Here is a 27,097-nt window from a genome sequence, read left to right on the forward strand (position 1 = left end):
GTAGCTGTATTGGAACGGCTTGGCTAGGGGCATGGCAAGTTCTGGAGCACGAGTTTTCAGTAATATTGTGGAATATTGTTGGGGCTCATAGCCTGTCCAGTAATAATGAGTGTAATCTTTGTGTAATATACAAAGTTGCCTATAGCTTTCAAGTTGATTAAGAACAATGGACTCTCTATTAACTGTGCCTTACTGTAACATGTGGCTTTCTAGTAGAATTCTTAGGGATTTTGCTGCAATTACTATTTCATGTTCCCACAGCTGCTGAGACCTAGAGCAAAGAAACTGGGATTAGGTAAGAACTATGTTGTCTTCCTGTATGAATGCTCAAAAACTATATTTTGATCTGCAGTTTGTATGTTAAATTACTTGCTTCATATATAGTGGTCTGTAAAGAACATCATTAATGAAATTTGAACTTCTCATTTACTAGTTTCAACATTCTAAATGTTCTTCTGAGCATTGCTAATGCTAAAAAATGGCACAACACTTGTATTGTAGAATCATTTAAATGTGTTTAAGTGGCTTAGTGTTTTTGTTTGTATCTTGGGTATTATAGAATAGTTGCAGTACTGGACTAGTCATCCAGAGGCCTACACTAATAATCCAGAGAAACTAGCAGATTATCTTCAGGAACTAAATTGACTCAGTAATGCCCTTTTGAGACTGACTGGCTTATATGTGATTCTTAACTGACCTTTGAAGTGACCGAACAAACCAGTCAACTTCAGATAAAAAAATAAAAGCTGCAATTCAGAGGTATACACAATAATGCTTTTTGCAAGGCTACATATCTGTATCATGTCTGAATTAATCATGAATTGACACCAATGACTTCGTTTTTTAATGAAATAACCACTAGGGGATGAAAGTTGTCCTTTTTAATGCATTGAGACAGTGTGTTCATTGATGGCTCAATAATAAGTGACTCCAGATGCTCCCGGGAAGGCATGTTAGTGTCCTTGAAAACATTTGATACTATCTGTTTATTGAACTATTCTGAATTCTGCCAATTTTAATATTTTATCTATTTATATTTATGTTAGACAGCTAATGTTAATTGGCTTCCGGGCTCAAGCTTGGCAATCAGACCAGCTGAGTTTGTTAGTATGTAGCTGCTTGCCTCTCTTTGGAATCCAGAATATCTTAAAAAGAGCCGATACTCCTTTTCTCTCACTCATCTTTCCTTTGTCAGCTTGCAACCTTTGACTGCTGACCAGAGCGGACTGGAAATGATCTGAGGTTAAAAAAAGCTTTAAGAAGCATATCCACAAATAGTTTTCATATATATATACTTAAGTACTAGCGCATACAACAGTTTTCCTTTTGCTTCCCCTCTTCAAGTTTTCTTTAGCTAGTTTGCCAAGCCCCTTGGTACACAACCAAGAAAGTGCTGTAAAAGCTTATGTAGGGTTTTAATAGGGCAGGAGATGTTAGGGAAAGTGGATGTCGTTTTTGTCCACTGAGAGCTACTCTAATCTACTTGGCAAAACCAACAACGTCTAAGTCACTGTGAATGTTATTATTTATATTGCAAAATTAAATGCTATTCACAACTTAACATAGCTTGATACTGACTGGGTACAAACACTGGAAACTGTCACTTCCAAAATTTATGCCACCTACATTGATTATTGCAAAAATATACACCCTATTCTCACAAAAATTATTAAAATACTGAGTGGTTTGCAACATTCCACTTCAAATTACAACTCTTCTGTCGGTTCAATTTCTGGCAAAATCCATATTAAAAGTGTCAACATTTGATTGTCACATATCCATTACAGCTGTAGGTGGCACCAGTGTTACTTTTTTTTATTTGTACAGAACAGGGGCAACTCATTTAAGTGTGCAAACCCTGCCCAGTTCACCTCTTCCTCTTTTGCCTCACTTGCGTATCCCCGCCCCCTTTCACCACTCCCCCTCCCACTCCCCCTCCCACTCCCCCTCCCACTCCCCCTCCCACTCCCCCTCCCTCTCCCCTCCCTCTCCCCTCCCTCTCCCCTCCCTCTCCCCTCCCTCTCCCCTCCCTCGTCCGTCCCCCCCCTCGTCCGTCCCCCCCCTCGTCCGTGCCCGTCCCCCTCGTCCGTGCCCGTCCCCCTCGTCCGTGCCCGTCCCCCTCGTCCGTGCCCGTCCCCCTCGTCCGTGCCCGTCCCCCTCGTCCGTGCCCGTCCCCCTCGTCCGTGCCCGTCCCCCTCGTCCGTGCCCGTCCCCCTCGTCCGTGCCCGTCCCCCTCGTCCGTGCCCGTCACCCTCGTCCGTGCCCGTCACCCTCGTCCGTGCCCGTCCCCCTCGTCCCTCCCCGTCCCCCTCGTCCCTCCCCGTCCCCCTCGTCCGTGCCCGTCCCCCTCGTCCGTGCCCGTCCCCCTCGTCCGTGCCCGTCCCCCTCGTCCGTGCCCGTCCCCCTCGTCCGTGCCCGTCCCCCTCGTCCGTGCCCGTCCCCCTCGTCCGTGCCCGTCCCCCTCGTCCGTGCCCGTCCCCCTCGTCCGTGCCCGTCCCCCTCGTCCGTGCCCGTCCCCCTCGTCCGTGCCCGTCCCCCTCGTCCGTGCCCGTCCCCCGCGTCCGTGCCCGTCCCCCGCGTCCGTGCCCGTCCCCCGCGTCCGTGCCCGTCCCCCGCGTCCGTGCCCGTCCCCCGCGTCCGTGCCCGTCCCCCGCGTCCGTGCCCGTCCCCCGCGTCCGTGCCCGTCCCCCGCGTCCGTGCCCGTCCCCCGCGTCCGTGCCCGTCCCCCGCGTCCGTGCCCGTCCCCCGCGTCCGTGCCCGTCCCCCGCGTCCGTGCCCGTCCCCCGCGTCCGTGCCCGTCCCCCGCGTCCGTGCCCGTCCCCCGCGTCCGTGCCCGTCCCCCTCGTCCGTGCCCGTCCCCCTCGTCCGTGCCCGTCCCCCTCGTCCGTGCCCGTCCCCCTCGTCCGTGCCCGTCCCCCTCGTCCGTGCCCGTCCCCCTCGTCCGTGCCCGTCCCCCTCGTCCGTGCCCGTCCCCCTCGTCCCTCCCCGTCCCCCTCGTCCCTCCCCGTCCCCCTCGTCCCTCCCCGTCCCCCTCGTCCCTCCCCGTCCCCCTCGTCCCTCCCCGTCCCCCTCGTCCCTCCCCGTCCCCCTCGTCCCTCCCCGTCCCCCTCGTCCCTCCCCGTCCCCCTCGTCCCTCCCCGTCCCCCTCGTCCCTCCCCGTCCCCCCCGTCCCTCCCCGTCCCCCCCGTCCCTCCCCGTCCCCCCCGTCCCTCCCCGTCCCCCTCGTCATTATTGAATCCTAACATTAGTTTTGCAAGATCAGCAATGTTGTGCTATTGAACCAATGGCAAATGTGCAATGTAACAAGATTGGTTCATTATGGTGTACCACAGCCATAAAAACATACTTATAAATACAGAAAAATATCCTTTCGATACAGTAGCTTAAATCTGATGTAGAAATGAGGAAAAGTTAAGGCAAGCATTGTTTAGCACAAACTGTTGGAATCCATCTTGTTCTTCAAGGAATTGTGCACTTATAGTTTGGAAAGATTCCAGTTCGGCTGAAGTTAGTTATCAGAGAATACTTAGTAATTGCATTTTCAGCAACTTTGTTAAACATGATTGTACAAGATATAGACTACTGATATAGAATACAGATGCTTGGAGGTCTGACTTCAAAATATTGGCCTTAGAAATAGTAACATCGATTTATATTATAGTAGGAGACCATTTGGCCAACTGTTCCCAGGCCAGATGAAGAATGCCCATCTAGTTTTAACTCTCCTTCTCGCTCTTGGATTATGACCGCTTGAGTGCCTTTCAAGTGTTTTTTGACCTCTCTACTAAGTAAAAGAGGTCCTTCCTAATCATTCTATTGAGGTCCCTGATAAACATCATTTAAATCTCTCCTTTGTTCCAAACAATCCAATACAATTGTAGCATAACCTCCCTGCCGTTATTGAGGTGCCTCGGGCAATGAAGTATCCTGTACGTCGCCTTGTCCTGCTACCTTCAGGGATCTGTGAACACACAATCCACGGTGCACTATTCCCTTACACTTCTTGGAATCCCACAACTTATTGCATACAGGCAGTCCTCGACTTTAAGACATTCACATTACACGGAACAGTGTTTACAACATTTGTAAATGTGACACCCAGATCCAACTTTCCCAGGTTGGTTTTGACATCCCATGTAAGTGGTGACCTCGTGCGCCACATCAGCGGTGTCCGTACAGTAAATGTGTGTTGATGTTCAGTTGCGGTTCAACACACCTTTGCAGTACAGTACTCAGTGCCTTTGTTTTTCCAAACTCTTGCTTAAAATTTAAAATTTCTTGGCCTATAATAACGGCAGAAAAGCGTAAACCTTGTGCAAGAGATGTTTCTTCTAATAATGGAAACAAAAATGGAAATAATTAAGAGGTCTGAAAGAGATGAGATGCAAACTGAAATTAGTAAAGCTTGAGATATCCCTGGAATGACTGTTGTGACTGAAAGACAAGTTAAGAGTTCAGGAGCATGTTAAGGATTTGCCCGTATTCAATCAACTGTGATAACGAAGCAGCGTGTTGGACCTATTGCTCAGGTTGAGACACTGTTAATAATTTGGCTGGAGGATCAAAGTCAACACTATGCTCCTGTGAGTTTAGGCATAATTCAGGATAAGGCTAGGAATCGTAATGCTGATCTAAAGAAGCAACAGGGGGAAAGTTTTTAAAAATGTAAACAGGGGGTGGTTAATGTGTTTTAAAGCCAGGCCTAATTTGCATAACATCAAGGTCTGGGTTGAAGCTGCCAGTTCTGATGAGGAGGCAGCTCGTGATTTTCCTAAGACATTGGCTGAAATCATTGTGCTCAGCAAGTTCTTAATGCTGTTTTTGAAAATAAAATGCCATTGAGAACCTGCCAAAGAGGGGGAATCCATGCTCGATTACAAAGCTGCTAAAGATAGGCTCAGTCTTCAGCTTGGTGCCAATGCTGCAGGTGACTTTAAACTTAAACCTTTGCTCGTGTGTCATTCAGAAAACCCCAGGGCTTTCAAGGGATGTCCCAATGTATTTCTCCCAGCGATATGGAAATCCACTTGTAAGGAGTGGGTCAATAGGAATATCTTTGAGGGTTGGTTCAACCTTCATTTTGTGCCAAGTGTCAGGGATTGTTGCAGCAGAAACAATCTTGCATTTAACACAGTTATTTCTAAAGCATTGTTACTCCTTGACAATGCTCCTGGTCATCCAACCATCCTTGATGACATGCATTCTGACATCAAAGTAGTCTTTCTGCCTCCAACACCACCTCACTGTTGCAACCCATGGACAGGAGATAATTATGTCCTTTAAAGCCTTAGGTGCACATTTTCCCAAGCCATCAGGGCAACTGAGAAAGAAGGTGGACCAATTCTCAAGAAATGTTTTCAGCAGTTACCATGCTATTAAGAACATAGGTGAGGCATAGAATGAAATCACACAACCAAATTTGCAAATTTATCACCTGGTCCATGGGTTGCAACAGTGAGGCGGTGTTGGAGGCAGAAAGACTACTTTGATGTCAGAATGCATGTCATCAAGGATGGTTGGATTGTCGAGGAGTGACAACGCTTTAGAATTAACAGCGCGTTAAATGCAAGATTATTTCTGCTGCAACAATCCCTGGCACTTGGCACAAAATGAAAATTGTGTTTTGAGTTTGTGTATAAATTCCAACACTGTTGAAGAGGCAACCAGAAGGACAAATAGCTCAAATTAGATATTGCACCAGAGGATGTTGATGAATTGCTGGCATCACATTCTGAAGAATTAACTAATGAGGACCTCATTGAATTGGAACAGCAACAAGTGCAGAGAAGATGATGATGCACCCACTGTTGAAGAGATTCCTCCCCATAAAGTCTTAACAGTACACTTGTTGGCTGAGGCATTTCAACATTTGAAAGCCTCCATGTCTCTTTTTGAGGAACATGATCCCAGCATTGAACACAGTGCATCAGTGAATAGGGGTATATACGATGTGTACCGCTGCTGCAGAGAAATTTACAAGGAGAAGAGGAGAACATCAGTTCAAACTTCCTTGGATACTTTAAGAAAGCAGAGAAGACTCCAGAAGAACCTGAAGCTGAGAATCCTAAGAGGACTCCACTCAATGACCCTTCAAAACCTCCAATCAAAGTCCAGACCCACCCATAAGCCCAGGAATGATGAAGACAAGTTACTGTAAGATTTTTAAAATTGTGATCTTTAGATAATTTGTAGGTAATCTACAGTAGACAATACTGTACTATACAATACATTATAGACCTGTACGTTTCTATGATTTTTTAATATCAATAGATATGTTGTTGTTGATGAATTACTCATCTGTAATTAAGTACAAATTTCTAGATTATCTTGTTGAAAATATGGTACTGGACCTTGGTTGAGGAACCAATCCCTCCACTTATAACAGTTTCTTATGGGAAAATCAGTTGCAACTTGCAACGTTTCAATTTGAGACGCATTTTTCAGGAATTAATAGTGTTGTACGTCCGAGAACTGCCTATATCCCCTTGCCTTGTTTGTGCTACCAAAAGCATTACTTCATAATTCTCTGGATCGAATTCCAATTGCCACTTTACCGTTCACCTAACTAGTCCATTTATATCTTGCTGCATTCTGCAGCTTTTCCTAACTATCAACCATACAGCCATTTTTGTACTATCTGCAAAATTTTTAATTATGCTCGCTACATTTAAGTCTAAATCATTTATATTTATATACCATGAACATCAATGAACCCAGTAATGTTGGCAAGTAATCAGTTTTATTTTTCTTAATAAGGCTCTGCTAAAATCATTTAGTTTAGACTGAATAACACCAAAGTTTTATTAATATATCACTTTTTTGGTGGGCTATCCAATACAACTGATTGAAACAACCTGCTTTGTATAAAATTGATTTTAAAAAATATTTTTTGGCTATTTTTTAAAAAATCTGTCCTGGAAAGTCAACAAAATGAACTGTGCTCAACATGGTTATCCTGAGTATTTGATTTTCCTTTAGGAACAGCATACATCCATGGAATACAGCATGCCACTGGCAACTTTGTCTTTATAATGGACGCTGATCTTTCACACCATGTAAGTTTATCTTCACTTTATTAATACATTTTTACATTTAATATATTTAAGTAACCAATTCCTTTTTCCTTTTCCTTTTAGCCAAAATTTATTCCTGAATTCATAAAGTGAGTATTATCCTTTCTGTTTTTGTAGCTGACTTATTATTATTCATTGGTTATATGCCAGGTGATAAGGTTATCTTTTCAAATATTACAAGGTTCTAGGATGTAGTATAAATGATTAATAAATCAGGACATGATTACATCAATCTGTTTCCAATTAAATCTGTATGATTTCATGCCTGTGATTTTTGTGGTACTGTGATTTATAGAGGTTGTGAACCCATGACAAAAAAAAGAGATAAAACATAAAATAAACCAGTCCTACGTCAAACAAAATTATTTTCATTGATTAATTCAAAACTGCCCTCATATTCATCTTCAGCACTAAAACATCACTATTGTACTGTTTAACTTCATTGGTAACGAAACTTCTGGAAACAATTACTTGGGATAGAATTAGTAGTCACATGGAAATATGCTTAGGAAGAGCCAGCATGGATTTCTGTAGGGGAAATCATGTTTAACCAACTTGCTGGAGTTTTTTTGAAGAAGTAACAGTAAGGGTCAACTAGGGTAATGCTGTTGATGTGGTGTACACAGACTTTCAAACAGCATTCAATACAGTGCCACAGATCAGACTTGTGAGAAACGTTACAGCTCATGGAATAAGAGGGACAGTCGCAACTTGGATACAAAATTGGCGGAGTAGTAGGAAACACAGTAATGGCCAATGGATATTTTTTGGGCTGAGGAAGGCTTGTAGTGGAGTTTCCCAGCGGTTGGTATTGGGACCCTTGCTTTTCCTGATATGTGTTAATGACCTAGGCTAGATTTTGGTGTGCAGGGGACAATTTCAAAGTCTGCAGATGACAGGAAGCTTGGAAACATTGTAAACTGTGAGGAGGACAGTACAGAACTTCAAAACGATATAGACAAGTTGGTGGGGTGAGCAGATAGGTGGCAGATGAAGTTCAATGTGGGGAAGTGTGAGGTGATGCATTTTGGTAGGAAGAACGTGGGCAAACAATAGAAAATAAGAGGTACAATTCTTAAGGAGTGCAGGAGCAAAGGTACCTGGGTGTATATGCGCATAGATCATTGAAGGTCACAAGGCAGGTGGAGAGAACCATTAATAAAGCATACAATATCCTGGACTTTAGGGACATAGAGTACAAGGGCAAGAAGATAATGTTGAACCTATATAAGACACCTGTTTGTCTCAGTTGGAATGTTGTGTACAGTTCTGAATGCCACACTATAGGAAGGTTGTGAATGCATTGAAGAGAGTGCAGAAGAGAATGGTTTCAGGGATGAGAAACATCAGTTATGAGGTAGATTGGAGAGGTTGGAACTTTTCTCCTTGGAAAAGAAGGCTAAGAAGAAATTTGATAGAGATGTTCAAAATCATGAGGGGGCTAGACAGGGTAGACAGGAAGAAACTGTTTCCACTCATAAAAGGATCGAGAACGAGGGGGCGCAGATTTAAAATGATTTGCAAAAGAAGCAAATGTGATGTAGAAACCCTTTTTCTCAAGTGAGTGATTCGAGTCTGGAATGCACTGCCTAGAAGCATGGTGGAGGCAGTTTCCATTGAGGCATTCAAGAGGACATTAGATGACGATTTGAATATAATGTGCAAGGGTATGGAGAAAAAAAACAGGAGAATGGCACTAAGTCATAACGCATGTTTGGAGAGTCAGTGCAGACTCAATGGGCCAAATGGCCTCCTCTTCACTGCATTTTTTAATATAAATGGGAATGCATCCCTGCCTGCTGCATATGCACCCATAGGGGAGACAGTGTGTATTGGTATTGTCACTGGACTAGTAATCCAGAGGCCCAGGGTAATGCTCTGGAGACCTCGGTTCGAATCCAATCACGGCAGATGGTGAAATTTGAATTCAATAAAAATCTGCAATTAAAAGTCTAATGACCATGAAACCATTGTCAATTGTTGAAAAAAAAAACACATCTGGTTATAATGTCCTCCTTAGCTTGTTTGGTTCCAGATGTGACTCCAGATCCACAGCAATGTGGTTGACTCTTAAATGCCCTCAGGGATGGGCAATAAATGATCGCCCAGCCAGCGAGGCCCATATCCCATGAATGAATAAAAACAATTATTCTATCATTATGGGGGCTGGGAGCCAGATTTATATTTAACAGTTGCCATCAGATTTTGGGAAAGCCAGCAGTAAAATGGGGCTCCCTTTTACAGCACCTTTTGTGGGCTAGCAGGAGCATCAGCCTCTCCCTCCTGTTAATTACAACCCCTCTCCATCCCGCAAAACGATCACCAACATCCCATGTGTATGAAGATCTATCATGAATCTAAAACATAGCAGCAAACATATGGTATCATTTACTCAAGCAGATGAAATCTTTAAATATTGGACTGAGAAAGGTTCACCTGCTTGCCCAGACAACCATTAGTATTTATTTTAGTGAGACTGAAACATTAAATAGAGAGCTGAAAGCATAGTGGGCCATCTGCCACTGATTGCACCTAATAACTTGTTTGACTTGCTTGTAAAAGTAGGTGAGTCTGAGGTATGATGTGCTCTCACTGTGGAGTGATAGCTTGTTAAATTCTGAACTATTAGATGTTTCAATGGGTTAATACTAAAACCAGAAGAGATTTGCTTTTTTGGCCTTTTGAGCTTTTTGCCTTTTGGGTCAAAATCCTGGAACTACTTCCTAATAGACTGTGGATGTTCCTACAACACATGATCTGCAGCGGTTCAAGAAGCCAGCTCGCCACCACCTTCCCAAGGGCAATTAAGGATGCAATAAATGCCGGTCGAGCCAGCGACACCTGTATCCCATGAATGAAAAAATAATAATTTTCTGGACAACTTACCCCATTGCTATCATTAGTGAGGGTGGGTCAGTGTTCTATATGGAAGCAGGCAGCTTTATAATACTTTGAAAGGTAAATTTTTCAATAGATTTGAATACATTTCCATACACTGATTTCTTTTTAGTTGTTATCTTAGTTGAGTTTCCGGGATGAGCAAGTGCTTGTCTGAGTGATTTAATGGATTGCTTTTGGATATATAATTTTGTTTCATCATGCCACAACTTGACAGTTTCTAGAAGTAGGTGTAGTTACATACTTTTAAAATGAAGTCGAGTGCTGCCAACAAATTTTAAAAATGTGGTTACTCTGCAGCTTGAAATTGAAAATCCATTTAAGATTAAATTCTTCATCTTCGATTCAGTTATTAATATACAAGAGAGATACTAAAAATAAATCTCAAATTATTCTTTTCACATCTAAAATACCAACATGTGTTTATTGTTTTTTCAGTACAATGAGAAGGTACCTTTTTGTGGAAAATGGAGGCAGTAGCTATTGAGAAGGTTGAAATGAAAAGATACAAATGCATTGTCCACAGAATGATTTTGTTGCTAGCTTTCTGTTTCCGAATGCTCAAGCTGTCCTGTAAATTTGAGTGTAATTGTTTTCTTTTAAATACAGAAAACAAAAGGAAGGAAATTATGATGTAGTGTCTGGTACTCGTTATAGAGGGAATGGAGGAGTATTTGGCTGGGATCTGAAGCGGAAACTCATCAGGTATGAAGCACACGTATCTACTATGGGCTCCTACCTTAAAAAAAATGATTGCAGCACTCGTGAAACAGCATTGTAATTTAGTTAGAAGATCATTCTCTCTCAATTGAGTTTTATTTTAGTTTTGATTCCAGCAGTTTTCACAGAAATATTCTGTTTGAGTTCTACTTTGATCAACCTCAGCTACCTAAAGTGACATAGGTCACGCGGGCACTCCTGGTTAAATTGTTGCAATTATATTTATCTGAAGTCCTGTTAGGATGTTGCCTGGTATGGAGGGGCTTGGTTATGAGGAGAGATTGGGGAAACTGGGGTTGTTCTCCTTGGAAAGACGGAGGATGAGGGGAGACTTAATAGAGGTGTATAAAATTATGAAAGGCATAGATAGGGTGAACGGTGGGAAGCTTTTCCCCGGGTCGGTGGTGACGTTCACGAGGGGTCATAGGTTCAAGGTGAAGGGGGGGAGGTTTAACACAGATATCAGAAGGACATATTTCACACAGAGGGTCGTGGGGGCCTGGAATGTGTTGCCGGGCAAGGTGGTGGAGGCGGACACACTGGGAACGTTTAAGACTTATCTAGACAGCTATATGAACGGAGTGGGAATGGAGGGATACAAAAGAGTGATCTAGTTTGGACCAGGGAGCGGCGCGGGCTAATTGTTCCTGGTTTCTCGTTTCAAGGCTTCATTCTACGATCATCTTGCTGGTGCCAGTACAGAGTGAGACTGCGGATAGTTGGGAACCTGTCTCGGGGGCAGGGGATTCATATGGTGTTCGTGGAAGTGGAAATGACTAGGGTTGGGAAGCATTTTCCGATCGGGGCCATTGTGATCTCCTGGACTCGTTTCGATCGCCTCAGGGGGTCGGAGAGGAATTTCCCAGATTTTTTTTTCCCCATATTGGCCCTGGGGTTTTTCACTCTGGGTTTTCGCCTCTCCCTGGAGATCACATGGTCTGGAATGGGGGGGTGGGGGTAAGTTAATAGGTTGTAATGAACAAAGCATCGTAGCTGTGAGGGACAGCTCGGTGGATAGGATATTGGTATGTAGATAGGCTGGAAAATTGGGCGGGGATCCTGGATTCAGGATTCAATCCTGGACCGGGGAGCGGCGCGGGCTTGGAGGGCCGAAGGGCCTGTTCCTGTGCTGTATTGTTCTTTGTTCTTTGTTCTTTGATTATACTGCGTCCAATATTGTATAATCAAGGTCACCAAAGTGTTGATTGTCTCATTGGATTTTACATAAAATTACATAAAATGTACAGCGCAGAAACAGATGCTTTTGCTTTGCATGGGGCCCCACACACTTCTTCATCTAATCTTATCAACATAGGCCTCTTCTTTTTGTGCATATTCTTCCCCTCAAATTCACCGATGCTGTTCACCTCAGCTACTCATTATGTTATCGAGTTATACACGCGAACAGTTCTGTGTAAAGAACATTCTCCTGAAATTCCCTATTGTTTTGTTAGTGGCTCTTGTATTTATATCCTTAATTTTGGTCTTCCCATAAATGGAAACCACTTCTTTATGTATATCTCTCAAATCTTTTCATAAGTTTAAAGACCTCCATCAGCCTTCCTTTTTCTGAGAAAAGTGCACCAGCCTGTTCAGTCTTTCTTAATAGTTTACCTCTATGTTCTTTTAAATGTATTTCTCTATATTACTTTTATACATGGAGACCAGAACTGTACACCAAAAGTTAGAGAGATTGGTGATAGAAAGAGGCCTCGGTGCAACTGCTGCTGAAATTCCCATCCTTACTTTTGGTGCCACGGTATCAATTGTGACTGATCTGAGTCAGAAGGTTATGGGTTCAAATTGCACTCAGGACTTGAGCACAAAGATCAAGACTAATGCTACAATAGAGTTTTGAGGGAATGCTGCTCTGTTGGAAGTGCTGTCTTTCAATGAGACATTAAATTGAGGCCCCATCTGCCCCCTCAAACAACATAAAAGATCCCATGACACTGTTTCAAAGAGGAGTAAGTGAGATATCTCCAATATCCAGTTAATATTTATCTCTCAATCAGCATTGCTGATTGGGGAGCTTGCTGTGCAGAAATTGATGTTTCCTATATTACAATAGTAACTACACTTCAATAAGTACTCCGTTGTCCAGAAAGAACTTTGAGATGTCCAGCATCATGAGGTGTCTTTCTTCACGGTGGAGGACACAAATAGTTTGCCAAATATTAACGATAGAGGGTTGGCAGCAGGAGAAATACTTAATACAATTAATGTTACCAGAGAGGCAGTGCTGGGTAGACTAGTGGGACTGAAGGTGGACAAGTCCCCGGGTCCGGATGGAATGCATCCCAGGGTATTGAAAGAAATGTCAGAGGTAATAGTGGATGCGTTAGTGATTATTTATCAAAACTCGTTGCATTCTGGGATAGTGCCGGTTGATTGGAAAACGGCTAATGTTACGCCGCTGTTTAAAAAAGGAAGGAGACAAAAGGCGGGTAACTATAGGCCGGTCAGCTTAACGTCTGTAGTAGGGAAAATGCTGGAATCCATTATTAAAGAGGAGATAGCAGGGCATCTGGATAGAAATGGTTCGATCAATCAGACGCAGCATGGATTCATGAGGGGAAAGTTGTGCTTGACGAACATGTTGGATTTTTATGAAGATGTGACTAGGGCGGTTGATGGAGGAGAACCGGTGGATGCGGTGTTTTTGGATTTCCAAAAGGCGTTTGATAAGGTGCCACATAAAAGGCTGCTGAAGAAGATTAGGGCACACGGAGTTGGGGGTAGTGTGCTAAAGTGGATTGGGGACTGGCTATCCGACAGGAAGCAAAGAGTCGGAATAAATGGGTGTTTTTCCGGTTGGAGGAAGGTAACTAGTGGCGTGCCGCAGGGATCGGTACTCGGGCCGCAACTATTTACCATTTATATAGATGATCTGGAGGAGGGGACGGAGTGTAGGGTAACGAAGTTTGCAGACGACACAAAGATAAGTGGAAAAGTGAATCGTGTGGAGGACGGAGAAGATCTGCAGAGAGATTTGGACAGGCTGAGTGAGTGGGCGAGGATATGGCAAATGGAGTATAACGTTGAGAAATGCGAGGTTATACACTTTGGAGGAAATAATAACAAATGGGATTACTATCTCAATGGAAACAAATTAAAACATGCTACCGTGCAAAGGGACCTGGGGGTCCTTGTGCATGAGACGCAAAAGCCCAGTCTGCAGGTACAACAGGTGATCAAGAAGGCAAATGGGATGTTGGCCTATATCGCGAGGGGGATAGAATATAAAAGCAGGGATGTCTTGATGCACCTGTACAGGGCATTGGTGAGGCCGCAGCTGGAATACTGTGTGCAGTATTGGTCCCCTTATATGAGGAAGGATATATTGGCATTGGAGGGAGTGCAGAGAAGGTTCACCAGGTTGATACCGGAGATGAGGGGTTTGGATTATGAGAGGCTGAGGAGATTGGGTTTGTACTCGTTGGAGTTTAGAAGGATGAGGGGGGATCTTATGGAGACTTATAAGATAATGCGGGGGCTGGATAGGGTGGAGGCGGAGAGATTCTTTCCACTTAGTAAGGAAGTTAAAACTAGAGGACACAGCCTCAAAATAAAGGGGGGTCGGTTTAAGACAGAGTTGAGGAGGAACTTCTTCTCCCAGAGGGTGGTGAATCTCTGGAATTCTCTGCCCACTGAGGTGGTGGAGGCTACTTCGCTGAATATGTTTAAAGCGCGGATGGATGGATTCCTGATCGGTAAGAGAATTGAGGGTTATGGGGATCAGGCGGGTAAGTGGTACTGATCCACGTCAGATCAGCCATGATCTTATTGAATGGCGGGGCAGGCTCGAGGGGCTAGATGGCCTACTCCTGTTCCTATTTCTTATGTTCTTATGTTCTTTCTTTTCCTTTTGTTATTGTATGCTTGACTATTTCAAACCTCTCCTGGCCACCTCACATTTTCCAGCCTCCATAAAGTTGAGATAATTTAAAATGCTGTCACCTGTACCCTAACCCACACCAAGCCCCATTCACCCATCACCTCTGATCATTGACTTATGATTGGCTTCCAATCCACAAAGAGCTTAATTTAAAAATCCTCATCTTCATATTCAAACACTTCCATGGCCCCTCTCTCTCCAGCCTCCTGCAGCCCTACAAGATATTTATTCTCTGGCCTTTTGTTAATTCCTCACTTGCTTCACCTGTGTTGGCAGCCATGCCTCCAGCCGTCCAGGCCCCATACTGTGGTATACCCTGCCTAAGGCTCTCCACCTCTTTAAAAAATCAATTTCTTTGGTCAAGCTTTAAGTCAACAGCCCTAAAGGTTTCTCTTTCGCTTGCCTTTAGTTTGTGTCTGATTGTTTTGTGGAGTTGCTCTACTGTATTGTATGGAAGATATATTATATTGCAATTGTATAAAGCCTTAATGAGACCGCACCTGGAGTATTGGTTGTCTTATCTAAGGTAGGATATACTTGCCATAGAGGCAGCAAATGATGTTCACCAGACTAATCCCTGATGGGATTGTCTTATGGACAGGAAGGTGGGATTAGAAAAGGCACCTGGGTGTCCTTGGGCTGGCATGCATAAGATGGGCTGAATGGCCTCCTGTGCTGTATGATTCTACAAGGAGAGATTGCGGACACTGGGCCTGTATTCGCGAGAGTTTCCAAGAATGAGAGGCAATCTCAATAAAACTTACTAACTTTTACAGACCATGACTGGCTGGATGTAGATGGAATGTTCCCCTTGGTTGGGTGAGTCTAGAACCAGGGGATATAATTGCAGAATAAGAGTAGACAATTTAACACTGAGAATTTATTCACTCAGGATGGTGAATCTTTGGAATTCTCTACCCCAGGGGCTGTGGAAGTTCAACCATTGAATGTATTCAAGACAAAAGTCATTAGTTTCTGGAGACTAATGATATCAGAGGATAGCATGCGGAAGTGGTGTTGAGGTAGATGATCAGCCATGATCTAATTGAATGGCGGAGCAGACATGATGGGCTAAATGGCTTACTTCTGTTCCTATGTTCTTAAGACTGAAGCAAGAAAATTGTCTATACAAAAGTGTCCCCGAAAATGTACCAGTTGGAATGCATCCAAAAGAATATATTAGCTACAATTCAATTGTAATCTATCAGATCTAGCTCCAAACCATCTGATTAGTTTAACCAGCCAGACATGAGGAAAAGAAAATCCCAGTTCCCCTTTTGCCATCATAATGGCTTATGCGTCAGTGCCCATAGTCAAATCTTAAAAGTTGCAGATCTAGGAAGATGTGACTCGTAACTACCTCCACACTGAACTACCTGCACTCCCGCTCTCTCGAGCCTTCCACCTTTCATCATCAGTATTGTCTCAGTTAAAACTCTTTCGCTTATTTGCCAAGCCGCATGGTTTCTGGACCTTGGTCTTTGCTTACTATCCTTCCACTTGTTCTTTGGCCTCTATTCCTCAACCTACAAGCAACATTGCGGAATATATACTTTTTACAGTCAGTCAGAAATAAAGATAACTACCATGGGAACTTGTAGGAACTCATTGACATGCAGCCCTTTGATAGGGATCAGAAATACGATGTTAAAACATGAAGGCCTTTTAGCTTGATGGCTATAATGGAAGAAACTTTGTTTTTGATAAACAAATAATAATCAGAACCATCAAATCACAATACAGATAGTAAATCAAAGCTAAATGGATTTTAAAAGTAGGTTGCGACCAGCAAATGTATGTAATTGTTTTGACGTAATGAAGTTGGTGGGTGATAATGTTGTTATTATACATCTTCACTTTCAGAAATTGTGTGCTTAAATTGTGGTTAAAGTGAAAGTTTGTAAAATCAAGAAACTGATTATAAATCGAAAATAAAAACTGAGGGTAATTGTCAGTGGCTACAGTTCAAGTTTGGCAGCTGCAACCATCAAGAGTCCACCAATGTTGCTGTGAATAATTTTAACAACCTTAATGAGGATATTGTGAGTAGAATGAATGTAAGTGATGCAAAGTTGTATGAGAAAGAAGGATGATGGATAAAACTGCAGTTCAGAGAGACTTAGACTTGGCACATACCTAAACTAGAATTGGAAGCCATTTTGCATAAAAAGTTTAAGGCAATGCATATTATTCCAAAAGTAGAATATGTACATATATGTGAAGTGGGAAAAAGATTCGGGATTGTAATTCACCTTATTTTGATTCCGTGAAACTATATAGGTATTGTAATCAATTTTGGATACCGTGCTTATGAAGCTACATTGAGGAGCAGAGTAGTTCCAAGTTTAGAGATTATTACAATCCCCAGAGACCAATAATTTTTTAAGCAGTGATTTGAATTTTAAAGGAATTGTGTGACAAGATTTCACGTTTTAAGACCTTTTTACTGCAACAAACAACTAAATTTAACATTGATTGAACTTGGTAGACAACAGATACTAAAAACTATGGACAAGATATCCCTAATTAGTATCTTAACATGACCAATAATTTCATGCTACTTTTATACATTAGATGGCACTCTTCATAGAATTATAGTCTTTGCATGAACGAATCCAAAATAACTCCCAGCATCTCCCCATTTCACTGAGTCATAACATCCAGTGTCTGATAAAAGTCACACCCCTCAGTCTTCAGAGAATCCTCAAGCTGACATCCAGCAATACGGACTACTCTGGTAATTCCTTACTCCAGTTTCAGTAGGGTGAATCTTCCAGTGTCCTTAAATTTTCATGGATTCCACCTCTTTGACCAGAGAGTGCGCTCCCACATACGTTTTGCCTGGTAGCTTTCCTTTGCTGCCCACAGCAACATCTCTCTCTCTCTGTCCAGGGTTCCTGAGTCATATTGCCTGAGAGTCTTTGTCTACACAAACCAAGCCAGCTGCTTCCCATGTGTGTTCAATTGTTAAATCTGGCACCCTGACTTTCAGTAAGGTTTGACCTGGGATCCTTGTCCCCATGGTAACCAGGCGCATCATCAGGCAGAACTAGTCGTGGGTCACATGATCACTGCTTTTTTGCCTGGAATTAAAGAGAGTTTAAAAATTATCATCTTATAACGTCTAGCAGTCATAACTAGATGAACAATGAGGAGAAGCAAAGGGAGCTTAATGCATTAGCATTTAGGGTTGCAAGAGAAATCTTATTTGAGAGATGTCCTTGATTCAACGGTTTGACCACTTGTTTTTCAAGTCTGTAGGATTGATCAATAAGAAATAATTATCACTTGTTTTCCCTTCTGCCCAGATCCTCCAACTCCAAGCTCCATCTTTCAAACCTAACTTGCTCTGCCCCTATTTTGTTACCCTCGCCTTTAATTGCAATAATCAGCATTGGGGTATAGAAGAGAGACTATTTCTTTCTGAAAATGAAAGAGGCCTTTGTCTAAGTAGATTTAATGCTTAATGGGTCTAAACAATACAGAGCAGCAATTAACAAAGGTATGTTGACTATTAAAACAGTACAAGTTATGATCAGACTGCAGTGCATTGCAATAATGCATGCTGAGTACTGTCTTTAATTCTGTTCAATGTGGTATTTGAGTGCTGGAGGCAGATTGACCAGAGTCATGGGTGATGTTGAACTCGGGGCAGGATTTTCAGCTCCCAATGGGTGACTGTTTCCCCACACATGAAGGCTTTGTGGTGCCTGATATCAGTGTTTGACCCAAAAGGTAAAATCCTGCCCTTGGTGTCAAAGGTCTGAGTTAAGAGGAAAGTCATGATGTGGAGATGTCGGCGTTGGACTGGGGTAAACACAGTAAGAAGTTTAACAACACCAGGTTAAAGTCCAACAGGTTTATTTGGTAGCAAAAGCCGCAGAAGCTTTCGGAGCTCCAAGCCTCTTCTTCAGGTTTGTGAACAGAATTCCCACTCGCCTGAAGAAGGGGCTTGGAGCTCCGAAAGCTTGTGTGGTTTTTGCTACCAAATAAACCTGTTGGACTTTAACCTGGTGTTGTTAAACTTCTTACTTAAGAGGAAAGCACAGTAAGAAGTCTAACAACACCAGGTTAAAGTCCAACAGGTTTATTTGGTAGCAAGTCAGTGGCTTTTGCTACCAAATAAACCTGTTGGACTTTAACCTGGTGTTGTTAGGCTTCTTACTGTGCTTACCCCAGTCCAACGCCGGCATCTCCACATTAAGAGGAAAGACCAGAAAGACTCATGCTTTTCAGCATTGAGATCTTCAAAGTGATTATAGAAATTAAGACAGCTAAAAGTATGGAAAAGTTAAATCTGGAAACATTTCAGCTAAATTGCGAGAACAATACAAAGAGACCCGTGGGGGTGGCAGAGCGGTTAACACTGCTGCCTCATTGTGCCAGGGACCCTGTTCAATTTCCGGCATGGGTCACTGTCTGTGCGGAGTCTGCATGTTCTCCCCGTGTCTGCGTGGGTTTCCTCCAGTTGCTCTGGTTTCATCTCGCAGTCTGAAGGACATGCTGGTTAGGTGCATTGGCTGTGCTAAATTCTCCCTCGGTGTACCCGAACAGGCACCGGAGTGTGGTGACTAGGGGATTTTCACAGTAACTTCATTGCAGCGTTAATGTAAGCCTATTGTGACACTGATAAATCAACAACTTTTACTTTTAAACCAGTATTTAAGATTTATGTTAATACATAGAATAGACTTCAGGATAGAGTAATAGAAGCAAAAAAACTACAATAATTTAAGAAACAGTTGGATGCTGCAATGGTGCAGGAGAATATGACTTGAGCTTTTATTGGTCACTCTAAGAAGGGCTGAATTGCTGTCTTCATCTGGAATGATCTTGAAGATGATGGACAAGATTTCAATAATGAAGTAAACTGGGTGGGCAGAATGAAGTTTCTCAATTCACCTTTATCTACATTAAAGTTCATTTGGTAGAAATGATTGAATTTTACTTCAAAGAAAAGTCAAAGACTTGTTTTTAGCATTGCAGTCACTTTTCGAAATATCAAATGCAAATTAGTGTAACAGCAGTGTTGAAAATACGGTTGTGACATTTGAGTGCTGGAGGCAGATAGTGCAGAACAGAGCCACAAATGATGTTGATACTTGGTCAGGGTTTTCAGCCCCTGATAGGAGTGAGTATGGAGATGGGAGAGTATGAAAATCTGCACCATCAGTCAAGTCAGTGTGCCAATTTGCGAGCTCCATCTCACCCATGACAAGAATTAGACATGCAGAATTAGTATTCCACACAATCACAACTTTACTTCTGGTCTAATCTTATGGATTTTATACTTCTCTTTTGTCATCTAACAAAAAACACTAATTATAATGTTTATATACATGTTTTATAATGGGTTAATCTATTTGGATGTGCTATATTTAAATCTTAATTTATTCAGCTGCTAAGTGTGGAATTTGGACAAGCTTTGACTCTAAACACTCAAAGGTAATGAAATTACATCACTTTGTTTTCCATTTGTGTTTATTCACTTTGTTCTTTAATGCAGCCGAGGGGCAAATTTCGTCACTCAGGTTTTATTGAGACCAGGTGCTTCAGACTTGACAGGTAGCTTCAGGTAAGAATGCGGTTTTATATCTCTGTTAATCTACATTTCCGTGGGTGTAATTCTATAACTTCAGGGCATGTAAAGGAGTGTGTATACAGTTATAAAACCACAGCCAAAAGTACAGCCTTCCTATTAAGCTCTATGTTCACATTAAGCAAATCATATCTGCTGTATTGAGACTATAACAATGGTGAAGAATAAAATTTAACTTTTCATAGAATCATAGAAACCCTACAGTACAGAAAGAGGCCATTCGGCCCATCGAGTCTGCACCGACCACAATCCCACCCAGGCCCTACCCCCATATCCCTACATATTTTACTCACTAATCCCTCTAACCTACGCATCTCAGGACACTAAGGGGCAAATTTAGCATGGCCAATCAACCTAACCCGCACATCTTTGGACTGTGGGAGGAAACCGGAGCACCCAGAGGAAACCCACGCAGACACGAGGAGAATGTGCAAACTCCCCAGAAACAGTGACCCAAGCCGGGAATCGAACCCAGGTCCCTGGAGCTGTGAAGCAGCAGTGCTAACCACTGTGCTACCGTGCCGCCCCTGTTTTCTTTAATAAACATAATTTGGGGCTAATCTTCCAGTACTAAATTCTATTGATCTTGCAAAGCTGACACACATTTGACCCTTATTTCATATAGCCATAGTTTTCTGGCATGGGTAGAGTGGAATGACAGAAGATTTTCATATCGGCATTTTTACCATATATACTCACGCAAAAGTTGAGTTTTTCAGACCAAGTTTTGAGGCCAAAAGTCTTGAGATCGACTTTTACATAGGCATTGTTTTTGAGGGTTGAAGTATGTATTTAATTTGTAACTAAAAGGAATCCAAAAAAGATGGAATAAACTAAAAATCCATAACATTAAAGAATTCATATTAATTATCTAATATTTATTCATTTATTTACTGTTTCAAATTATTAACGTCTACAGGATTAAACTTTTGATTGTAACATTTTGGGGGCTTTGATCTTTAAACAAATGAGAGTCAATTTTTACACCAGGTACATAAAAACTTTTTTTTTTTGAATGAAAATTATGGAGTTGACTTTTACATGAGATTGAATTTTGCACGATTATATATGGGCAGAATTTTACATTGCTCGGGCAGGCATACACCTGATCCGGAAGAGTGTCAGATAGTGTGCTTCCTGACTTCATTGTGCACTCGTGCAATATTTCAGATATTGGATGCATGTGAGAGTCTGAAGCGCACCCACCAACAATCAAGCAGGCCATTTCGCCCACTTAGGGGCCAGTTGAACGCAATTTTTTGTGGCCCATCTACTTTTATAATTGGCGGGCACGCCGATTGGCCAGGCGGTCTTTATATTTTAGCTTCAACCTCGATCCAGGGCAAGATGAGTTGTCTAGGCTGAAATAATTTTAAAAGGTGTCTGGGGCCTCAAGTTGATATTTGCATGTGCTGTCTAGACGCTATTTGCATAATTTATCCATCGCAATTTATTTTTTTTAGAATTGCGCAACTTCCAAGACAGCTCCAGAGTGGTTGTCACCCTGAGGAAGCACCTTCTCTGGCAGCGCTGTTTCCCACCATGCATTTTACACTGGCTGCCCATTAACTGGCCAGCCAGTATGAAATCATGTTGTAAGGCCAACTGCTGCCAGAAGCGTGTTTTACATATGCTTCCAGGCCTGCCAAGTGCATGCACCTGATGGACGAAAAATTCGGACCATGGTATTTTTATTGTGCTGCAGTTATCATCCACAAGTTAGCAATTCAAATTTGAACTATTTGATTCTAAATCTCCTTTATACGTTAATATTATACAATTTGTAAAGTTAATCATTTTGGATTTTTCTTGTACTTTCTCATGTTTTTCTGAAGTTCTTTTGAAAATATTGAATCGTCAAAGTTGAATCAAATCCCACTTGAACACTAAATATTTTCCAGCAGTAGAAAGGGATCAGAGGTGAACCATGGCTGATTTCTCCTTACCCCACTTTTCTTGTGTAACGTCCTAACTATGTTAGGGATTGTGGGTTTTAGAAAAGAAAGAGACATTGTTTGCGCACACAGATTTAAACTAACTAATGACAGATTTATTCTGGGAACTATTTCCTATACAGAGTACAAACTGAAAATAAAACAGCAGCCTCGGCAACACCCTAATGACATCATCATCAAATCATGTGATCAGTTGTTAAAGCCACCTGCAAGCATTTAAATATATAACATCCTTCCCCCTTTACTTCTGTGGTCATGACAAATTACCACCACGTTATACTAGACACAGTGCAATGTATCATTAATAATTATACACAGTCAATAAAAAAGTCGATCAGGAGGACGTCTATTCCACTTTAGTTGTATAGAACGTTCTGCATCAATTATGACTAAGAACATGTCACCCTCAAGCAGACCAGCAAAATCTACGCACAAGCGTTGCCATAGCATTTAAGGCCACTCCCAAGGTTGTAAAGCAGACAACGGTGGTATATTTCTTATTTATGCACTGGATTGACAATGTACCGCTTTACCTTCAATCTGAGTATCCAGACCTGGCCGCCAAAAATAACTGTGCTAATTCCTTCATCCGGACTATCCCAATTAGAGGATGCAGATATTTATCAGCGCACAACACTAGATTTATGGTTGTTTTAAAATCACCACAAATACAAACTAAAACATCTGCTTTCATGGCAGGTATGATGAGTGGAGCCCAGCCACACATTCTAACACACCAGTGATAACAAGCCATATTAAATCTTCTTTGACCGTGGGCCAAATTGCACAAGGCACCACTCTTGCTAGAGACTTTTTGGTTGACTATTAGACTTTACCTTGAATTTCACTTGAACATCCTTCATTAAGCCAAGTGTCTCTTTGAATACACTCTTGTATTTAGTCAGGAGGTGCTGTAGGTCTTTTTATCATTGACCAATCTGTTAACAACACTCCAGTTAAGCTTTATCTTCTTCAACCATGATCTTCCAAATAGGGCTGGAAAATTATCATGGACCACATGGAGAGGCATCTCTAACAAGGGAGGGTCTAATCGCCATCCCTTGACATTGAAGGGCATTGCCATCACTGAATCCCCTACTATCAACATCCTGATTGGGTGGCGGGTACGATTGACAAAGTGAACTGGACTAACCATATTAATACTGTGGCTACAAGAGCAAGTCAGAGGCCAGGAGCTTTGTAGCGAATAACTGACCTAACTCTCCAAAGCCTGCCCATCTTCTACAAGGCGCAAGACAGGAGTGTGATGGAATATTCTTCCCTTGCCTGGATGAGTGCATCTCTAGCAGCACTCAAGAAGCTCAACACCATACACCCCATTCACTCCTTCCACTACCGACACACAATAGCAGCCATGTGTACCATCTACAAGATACACTGCAGGAACTCACCAAGGATCCTTAGACAGCACCTTCCAAATATGTGACCTCTACCATCCACAAGGACAAGGGCACCAGATGCATGGGAAGGCCATCACCTGGATTTTCCCTGCCAAGCCACACACCACCCTGCCTTGGAACTATATCCTCATTACTTCACTGTTGCTGGGTCAAAATCCTGGAACTCCCTCCCTAACAGCACTGTAGATGTACCTAAACCACATGGATTGCAGCAGTTCAAGAAAACCGCTCACCAGCTTCTCATGGGTAATTAAGGATGGACAATAAGTGCTGGCCTAGCCAATAAAGCCCACATCCCATGAATGAATTTTACAAATCATTAAATTTGAGCTTTCTCCTTTGTGTGGGTCAGTACAAAATCACACTCTTTGTTTGCCCATTAATCATTTCCTCAGTATCTTTGTTTCTGGAGATGAAAGATATGCATGCTACAGAATAGCACTCTAAAAGTTGAAATGGTAGTGCTTCCAGTTTTGGATTAGAAACTGGAGGAAGCACAGAACTATGGCCTGTTTTTCCCTCCAGGTTCTGTTTAGAGAGATGTATTTAAATATAGGCTAAATGTTTTTGTACCCATAGATTATACAGAAAAGAAGTACTGCAGAAACTGGTTGAAAAGTGTGTGTCGAAAGGCTATGTCTTTCAAATGGAGATGATCGTGAGGGCTCGCCAGCTGGACTACAGTATTGGGGAGGTATGAAATTAACACAATAAAATAAATCTAAAAATGAATTTCTGAGAATCAGCTAATCTCCATGACAAAATCTATCATTGTTATGGAGCATAACGTAATGATGAAGGTAAACCTTTTTTTCAGAAAAGCTTGATGAAAGGAAGCTAATGTTTCAATGCATGTCTGCTGAATAGTCTTCAAAAGATAAAATGGGGGACATTACAATTTCTCTATGCTGTTTTCAGGTTTGTTTTTAATACTGCCACTAATGATACCTATAGTGTACTGACATCAGTTTGCTTTCCTAGAAAATTAAACAGTAAATTTGATGCACACAGTATGCACATAACCACACCAAAATAAAATATAGATGGTTTCAAATTCCGATTTTTAAAAAAAATCACATAGTTCTACTGTTAACCCTGTTAAATGTTCGAGCATATTAGGAGTAGGCAAACCAAAAAGGAAAGGCAAAAGATAGCTGGTGTATCCTGCACAAAATAAAAGGCTATAAACAATCATTGTTTAGTATGAAGTGGAAGTTTAATATAGGGAAACTGTAAATGTGTTTTTGCTTATATGTTTATACAAACTGGACCTGTGTTTCTGCATTCCCTGTTTCTTGCTCACCTACCAACAAAAGAAACAAAATATTTCAGTGTATATTCTATACCTTTATTCTTTCATGATCGTTTCCCCCTTATCTTTATGTGTCTTTTCAAGCAAAAATATAGCATATATATTTTTAAAAATCCATAAGAAATGAGAGCAGGAGTAGGCCATTTGGCCCTGTGAGCCTGCTTTGCCATTCAACAAGATCTTGACTGATCATCTACCTCGTCCTCACCGTCCGGCACGATCCCTTGGTTCACTAAGTACCCAAAAATCTATCAACTTCTATCTTGAATATACTCAATGACGGACTATCCCCTGCACTGTGGGGATGAGAATTCCAAAGATTCACAATCCTTTGAATGAAGCAATTTCTCCTCTTTGTCGTAAGTGACTGAACCCTTCTGTCGAACCCTCACCTCACAGGTTCTGGGACCCTGTGTCCTAGATTCCACAGCCAGAGGACACATTTTCGCAGCACCTACTCTGTCAAGCCTCTTAAGAATTTTATATGTTTCAATTAGATTACCTCGTATTCTTTTGAACTCCAGAGAACAGAGGCCTGGTCTCATCAATCTGTCCTTGCCGGAAAATGCCCTTTATCCAAAGAACCTGTTCAGTGAACTTAATTTTGTGCTATCTCTGCAGCAAGTATATCCATCCTTAGGCACTTAAGGGTGGCCACACCATTGACTTGTATAATTGTATTCTTTATTATTGTACTCAAAGCTTTTTGTAAATAAAGTTTACCTACCATTTGCCTTCCTGATTACCTGCATGTTATTCATGCACAAGGGCAAACAGTCCCCTGAACGCAAACATTTCTCTGTCTCTCTCCATTCAAGAATATTTTTTACACTAAAGTGGATAACTTCACACTTTACCATATTGTATAGCAGCAGCCATATTCCTGTCCACTCACCCAAATTGTTGATATTCCTCTGCATCCTCTTTGGAACCTCCTCACCACTTAGTGTCCCACCTAGCTTTGTATTGTCAACAAACCTGGATATATTAAACTCAGTCTCCTTATTGAAGTTGTTAATGTAGATTGTCAGTACCTGAGACCCAAGCACTGAATGTTGCAATACCTCGAAACCCGAAAAGTCCTGATTTTTCCCTACTCTCTTTTGTTCATTAACCAATCCTCAGCCTGCTAATCAGTCCCATGAGTCCCAACTTGTGTAACAACTTCTTGTGTTGCACCTTATTGAATGCTTTTAAAAATCCAAATACACTACATCCACAGGTTTCCCACTTATCCATCTGACCAGTTACATCCTCAAAAAAATTCAAATGGATTTGTTAAGCACCATTTGTCAAACCTTTCATAAATCTGTGTTGACTCTGCTTAATCATATGATTCTCTAAATGCCCTGTTACCATGTCTGCAAATTGCCTATCGTTCCACATTTCTCTCTTCCTTCTTTCTTAAATGGTGGGGTTACATTTGCTACTTTCCAATCCTTAGGTTTTGATCATCTAGAATCCCTAAGTGCCATCCACTATCTCTGTTGCTACCTCTTTTAAAATCCTCATCTGTAGGTTGTTAGATCAGATTTGTTACTATGTATGATTAATTTTTCCAGTACTATTTCTTCACTAATGCTAATTTCCTGACATTTCTCATAGTTCCCCATTAATTCTGGAATGTTTTTTGCATTGTCTATCAGTACAACAAATTCAAAGGATTGAACTTCAGTTTTGGGGTTGGGACTTCAATGTTGGGTACATTTCTGGGTGGGTCCCTATTTATATACTGTTATAACCCAGTGTTTTATGAAATCCGCCTGGATCATAAGTTTTGCAACATGAATTTGGCTAGGGTAAGCATGAGATGTTTCACTTCCGATATGATTCAGATGACCCACTAGGGAGCTTTTATCAAACAAAGTTTATTTAAGAATACAGTTAACATATAGCAATAACTTTTACCAATTACAAACAAAAGAAAAAACAACCATGATATTGTATACACCTTAACAACTATATGAAATGTTCCAACTAAACAAACTTCCCTATAAACATACACCTGCCACAAGTTTACCATAGAAAATGAGGATGCTCACATGATGCTGGAACACTTAGTCTTTTGGTTGGAGAATTGAAACTCTGACTTTCGAGCCTTGTAACTTCCAGCATACCTCGAGGTAGAGATAATGCCACTGTGGGTCTCTAGCTTTTAGCCAGCAAACCACTGCAAGAGACACAATTCTCATTCCAGGAAGGTAAGAAGACTTCCTTCCAG

General features: G+C 41.8%; 1 protein-coding gene across 1 annotated transcript in view; it reads left to right on the forward strand.

Annotated features, from left to right (window-relative positions):
* The window catches only part of dpm1 (dolichyl-phosphate mannosyltransferase subunit 1, catalytic), a 79,669-nt gene that overhangs the window by 43,964 nt on the left and 8,608 nt on the right, over window positions 1–27,097 (forward strand). The window contains exons 3-8 of the mRNA XM_078236457.1: window positions 262–295; window positions 6,979–7,055; window positions 7,137–7,162; window positions 10,581–10,676; window positions 20,096–20,164; window positions 24,144–24,258. Coding sequence (XP_078092583.1) covers window positions 262–295; window positions 6,979–7,055; window positions 7,137–7,162; window positions 10,581–10,676; window positions 20,096–20,164; window positions 24,144–24,258 — 417 coding nt within the window. The remainder of the gene's footprint in view (window positions 1–261; window positions 296–6,978; window positions 7,056–7,136; window positions 7,163–10,580; window positions 10,677–20,095; window positions 20,165–24,143; window positions 24,259–27,097) is intronic.

The sequence above is a fragment of the Mustelus asterias genome, chromosome 20 (assembly GCF_964213995.1).
Source record: "Mustelus asterias chromosome 20, sMusAst1.hap1.1, whole genome shotgun sequence".
Lineage (NCBI taxonomy): Eukaryota > Metazoa > Chordata > Chondrichthyes > Carcharhiniformes > Triakidae > Mustelus > Mustelus asterias.